Here is a 6,000-nt window from a genome sequence, read left to right as displayed (position 1 = left end):
TCCCCTCTAGAACCCTCAGTTTGTTTCTCAGAGTCCATAGTCTCTCATGGTTCATCTTTCCCTCCAATTTCCACCCCCGTCATTTTTACTTCCTACTATTTTCTTTTTAACATGTAATGTATTATTTGTTTCAGAGGTACAGGTCTGTGATTCAAAAGTCTTACACAATTCACAGTGCTCACCATAGCACATACCCTCCCCAATGTCTATCACCCAGCCACCCCATCCCTTCCACCCCCCACCACTCCAGCAATCCTCAGTTTGTTTCCTGAGATTTAAGTCAACATACATTTTAATCCCTGATTCAAATATATTTGTCTTTAATTTAAATGTACTGAAAATGGTTGGTCAACACAATAAAATGTAGAAATTACAAGCATCTGAAAATTACCATACTGTGGTCAGGAAGTAATTACCTTAAACACAAGCATGCCAACTTAATACAAAGGTCATTAACATATTCTCTACCCTAAGTTTCTAATGCCAGAAGACATCAATTTATAGAGGAATCTGTATGAAAACCAGCCTGATGCAAGAACACTGTGACATGAGGAAGTTCCCATTATCCACAGGTTTAGTCATTCAAATAACAAAGTACAGATGGGGCTGGGTTCCTGCAAATACTGTACATTTGCAAAATATAAACATTTTGTTGAAGTGTTTTGATAATAATCATTAAGTTCTGTTATCGAGGAAAGTATTAACTATTGATTTGGGCAAAAGTGTGGACAGTTAATTTACTGCCCCACATAAATTTCACTGACAGTAATTAAAAATATTTTAAATTTCTTGAAAAAGTACAGTTTTGCCAACTTTCTTAAGAAATGTGAATACATGGCAATGTTACAAGGATTCTTTTAAGTTTTTTTTTTTTTTTTTTAAAGAGATCAGAGGGTGACAACATGTTTCCTTTGTGTTACTGCTGAACAAAGAAAATCTAAGTCTAGTGGCCTCCAAGTGACAAATGTATGGCAAACTTCATGGAGTAAGCAAAGGGGAAAATAGTCATCATAAGGAAAAAAAGAAAAAGAAAAGGAAAAAAATCCAAAATAATAAAGCAAAACAAAAGTCAGTGAACAATTTCCCAGACTCTTTTTTAGAGAAATGTTGTGCCAGGCGGTAACAAGAAAAAATCTGTACTCAACCTTCGGGAGATGGTCGGCATGGCAAAATTCAAAGGGCTCCTAGGGATTTTAATAAGCAACATGCACTGCAACTACTCAAGACACAAAGTTAAACCTTTCCCCAACTTCTCACTTTGTTCATGACATAAGCTGTGCAATTTTCTCTGGAATACCAAGTTTAGGAGTGATTCAGTGCTTTAAGAGGTAGCTTTTCAATAAAACATCTCAACAACACGACTTTCCTGCAAAATGTTGGGCCAATGTTGTAATTCACAAGAAACGTGACTAAATATAAAGAATATAACATTCTTTGAAATATTTTATTCTGAGACAGTGATAGCAGAGGCTGTTTTGTCACTGAATACCATCACTAACGCCCCCACGGTGATATCCCCAGAGATAAGAATGAAAAATACAAAATTACCCATGCGTTCCTATATGCATTCCATATAAATGTGATCAACACTCTAGCTGCAATAATCCTAACAAAAAGGTGTGTTTTATGAAGCCCACTGTCTTCTGACATTACCTTGCAAAAGCTACGGTTTATGAGAGAACTGCAACAGCAGTGTAGCAGTGCCGTAAAACTGTATGGATGGTAAGGTTGAGAAGGGCTTGGGAAATACAAAGGCAGCAAAGATGAGAGAAATTCATCCGTGCAAATAAGTTTCAAACTTCTGAGGGATGAAAAGCACTGTGGAATCAGATAAACTGCTGGAAAAATTCTAGAACGGGCAGAACGGACTACCGAGGAGCAGAAGGCAGGCCGCTACTGGTAACACAGAACTCCGAATTCTCCTGATGAAGCATCACTACGTAACTGCTATTGGAGAGAAGGCAATATCTTGCATTTTTAGCCCTAGAACCACCAAGGATAAAATTTTAATATACTAGAGACGTTATGCATTGCACAGAAAGCACTACCATGCTGTCCCCACACAAATTTGTCATACATCAACAGTTTTCTTCCTCTACTCTCCAGCATCTATGCTATTAGCAAGCTCCTCTACTTGCCTATGTTGATTTTATCAATAAACACTTCTGAAAAACCCACTTCTCTTGCCTGAAGTAGGATAACAAGTGGCACTTACTTTGCTTCATAAGTTGGACAGCTAAAGTTGGGCAGTTGGAACACATCAGAGAAAACATGCGAACCACCATAATGAACATCCCAGAACTTAAAATGGGTGGAGTCACTACCAATAGCTGTTGAACATTTGTAAGCAGATCTTTAGAGGCAACCTGCTGGAGTAAATTCTTCACAAACAGAAGAGAAAAGATACTGTTATATCGTGATTCAACAATTTAACAATTTCATGAAAATACCACCAAAGATTAAATGTTTACCTCCTCATGTTGGAAGTTGTCCACTAGACGTGCAAAACAAAGGCAAGTGCTTTCGACTGACTTTTTGTCCTATTTTTTATAGAAGGAATAAAGTTTATTAATATAAAATATATCACTGTCTTACATCACTACCTAATTTTCTTCCTAACCCCAAACTGCTCAAGGCGGGCTCAGTTACATGTGAGCCTTGAAAATATCCAATGAGCCTAAGCAAGGTACAATCAGTAACCATCATGATTTCAAAGCAAACAAAATCATACTGAGAGAACTTCTCTCCTCTGTTAAGACCCCAATAAATAAGAGTAAATATACAGAAAAGAAACAACTTTTATGCTTCTGTAATTTCAATACTTAACCACAAATTAAAATAAACATCATTCTAAAAAAGCATTCCCATTTTTAAAACATGCATACACTAAAAAGTTGGAAACAGTTCAGTATATATATGTGTGTGAACCAGAGGCTTACTGATGTGAGAAACTAGGTGTCAATTTGCTAAATTCACTATGAAAACAATGTAGAAATACTATTACAGTGGCCTCGTTGAGAAAACATATGAAATATCCTTATAAAAATGGAAAGAACAATTTAACGGCTTAGTAAGTCTTTTCATAGTGTTCTTTTTTTCCTAATTGATAAATGGGTTTCTGATATAAAAACCAGACTGGCTTATACAAAATTGAGAATAATTCTGGTATCATAAAAGCCCTATACCTTCACTATCAGTACTTAAGTCTAGAAAGGGTGCTACAAATAATAACATGCCCAACAATTTAACTTTGCTGATTCTCATGTTTTTTTCCAAAATAAGGTACTGAAATCACACCTAAATAGAGAATGTATTTCTAACCCCGATAAGCACAGGTTATCTCAGCCTACCAAGTTTTTTTTATTTGAAAGAGTGCGCGTGCACATGAGAGGAGGGAAGAGCAGAGGGAGAGGCAGAAGCAGACTCCACTGAGCAGGGAGCCCAACACAGGACCCTGAGATCATGACCCAAGCCAAAAGGCAGACACTTAACCGACTAAGCCACCCAGGCACCCCTCAGCCCACTAAGTTTTTAAAATTAAATAAGCAAACAGGGGCGCCTGGGTGGCTCAGTCGGTTAAGCATCTGCCTTCAGCTCGGGTCATGATCCTGGGGTCCTGCGATCCAACCTCGCATCGGGCTCCCTGCTCAGCGGGAAGCCTGCTTCTCCCTCTCCCACTCCCCCCACTTGTGTTCCTTCTCTCACTTTGTCTCTATCAAATAAATCTTAAAAAAAAAAATTGTTTTTTAAATAAGCAAACAATGAATGGCACAACTTGTATCTTGATCATCTTAGAAGCAAAACATTTCAGAGTGATTCAATCTTTTTTATAGCTCTCTTAAGTAAATCTCTATATAACGTATTCTCTGTACCAAATTTTCTGAAGAAGATTTTAAACACACTTTGCAAAGGTGACTTGGGAGGGGAGTCCAATTTCTAGGGATGCCTAGGGGGCTCAGATGGTTAAGCACCCGACTCCTGATTTCAGCTCTGGTCACAATCTCAGGGTCATGAGATGGAGCCCCGCACCGGGCTCCGTGCTCAGCTTGAAGTCCACCTGAGATTCTCTCTCTCTCCCTCTGCCTCTATCCCTCCCCCCACTCGCTTGTGCACTCTCTCTCTCTCTCAAAATAAAATCTTCAAGAGTCCGATTTCTAAAAATCTTTTTTAGCAATAACATTTTAAGACATTAATTTATATTAAAAGAAAATTCAATTTCTCTACAATGAGGCTTAAGCTTAACTCATTGTCCTCCACGCCAGATTCTGTAAGCCCTGCTTCTCGTCCTCCATCACCTGGTGTGCCAATTCCATCTCCTAAATAACTGCTCCTGATCTTCTCCAACTTCACAGTCAGTTTGCAGTGTCATCTCACCTCTGATCTTAGCCCACATCCTCCTAGTCTTTCCTGCAGAACCCAATACCTTAGAGGAGAGATGATCGCCCCAAAAGGAAACTCTGATCATATCACATAGTAAACACTCAATGTTTGCTGAAATAACAAACTCATCCCTTAACGTCAAAATACATGAAGATATCAAACATATGACATGCTGTCAGTTGGATAAATCCATCAAATTGTATAAAATAACCTAGTATGGTACACGACTGGAAAACACGGGAAAAAAAAAACCAAACCAAAACATGAATCAGAATATTTCCAATTTATATATCCAGTTGGAAGATTTAAAACCCTAGATGAAACTGGCATTTAAAAAAACATAGTAAAAATGTTTTACGGCACATAAAATAGGTTCATGTTTTACCTGATGGGTTAGCCTTTGGGTAAGCAATGGGAGGGAATCTGCCACAAAATGAAATTCATCTGGCGTGATACTCTGGCAGCAATTGGCTGCAATTGCTAGTGCATTTCTTTGGGCATTTATGCTGAAGAATTCTAGATACAGCAAGCAGTCTGCCAAACCACCCTAAAATATAGAAAACTGTTAAAGTGAAGAAATACCCTCTAACAGCAATTAAAAAAAAAAAAACAGTCTAGCGCCATCACTTTGGAAACCGCACATGTACCTTACAGATACTGCAGGTGAGGGGCTAGGACAAATGTGGATCTAAAATCCAACCTGAAATGAAACCGAGTCCTGCAGCAGCAGCACTTACCGCCTGTAGAATGGCTTTACTGTGTCTTCGGGACAACATCTCCAAGGCAGTCAGGGCCTGCTCCGCCACATCAATACACTGAATAACCTGCAGCTGAGGACAGAGAAATAGGTAACTTAAGGCCATCATTCAAGTGCCTTTCCAGGCGCTTACCTTCTACACGAATAAACACAGTATTTTCTCTCATTTCCATCAATCTATACACTGCCTCTAACATGAAACCCACCATAGGAAAGCAGTGATTTAGGAGCTTAAGCTATAACGGTCAATATAGTTTCCTTCCAACTACTTTGTTCTGTTTTAAGACAGAAAAATAGATTTTATATAAAGAATAAACTAAATCCAATTAGGTAACTTTCAATCTTTCTATTTATAATAAATGGGTTGTTTTATATAACAAATTTTAAAAGTTCAAGTTTTACACTTACACCATATTCCAAGGTTATCGGATAAGGCCAATTTTATTATACATTAAAAAGAAAAAGGCCCTTAAAACAGACCAAAAACAACCTACCACAGACCATATGAAAAAATTTTCTTTCTCCACTGACTCACTTTATGACCTTGAACAAGGCACTTTGTCTCAGCCTTCTCAGCTGTAAAATGAGGGTATAAATAGCTATCAACTTCACTGGGATATTTTCTAGAAATAATGAGATTATTTTAATCAAGTGCTTTAAGTTCTTCTCTGAAAGATTTTATATTAGTGTGGTAAATGTCATCATTAAAAATCATAAAACTGAAATGATTCTATAAATGCTTTATTAGCATCAACTTTAAACTACTGGTCTGCTAAACACAAAGTATTTTTCTGGAATCTTGGCTAAAAAATATACTTTGACTAGATAATGAATAAAAAGTCTTTTAAGGTGGCCTTACAATT

General features: G+C 37.6%; 1 protein-coding gene across 8 annotated transcripts in view; it reads right to left on the bottom strand.

Annotated features, from left to right (window-relative positions):
- TRIP12 (thyroid hormone receptor interactor 12) overlaps positions 1–6,000 on the bottom strand; it is an 88,612-nt gene that overhangs the window by 41,072 nt on the left and 41,540 nt on the right. For all 8 annotated transcript variants that reach the window (XM_081813449.1, XM_081813445.1, XM_081813447.1 and 5 more), the window contains exons 11-14: positions 5,118–5,210; positions 4,766–4,927; positions 2,472–2,540; positions 2,216–2,381 (exon numbers count right to left, since the gene is read on the bottom strand). In XM_081813449.1, coding sequence (XP_081669575.1) covers positions 2,216–2,381; positions 2,472–2,540; positions 4,766–4,927; positions 5,118–5,210 — 490 coding nt within the window. The remainder of the gene's footprint in view (positions 1–2,215; positions 2,382–2,471; positions 2,541–4,765; positions 4,928–5,117; positions 5,211–6,000) is intronic.

The sequence above is a fragment of the Leptonychotes weddellii genome, chromosome 3 (assembly GCF_054177405.1).
Source record: "Leptonychotes weddellii isolate Sample4059 chromosome 3, ASM5417740v2, whole genome shotgun sequence".
Lineage (NCBI taxonomy): Eukaryota > Metazoa > Chordata > Mammalia > Carnivora > Phocidae > Leptonychotes > Leptonychotes weddellii.
The sequence above is the reverse complement of the archived record's forward strand: the minus strand, read 5'-3'. Positions and strand labels throughout refer to the sequence as shown.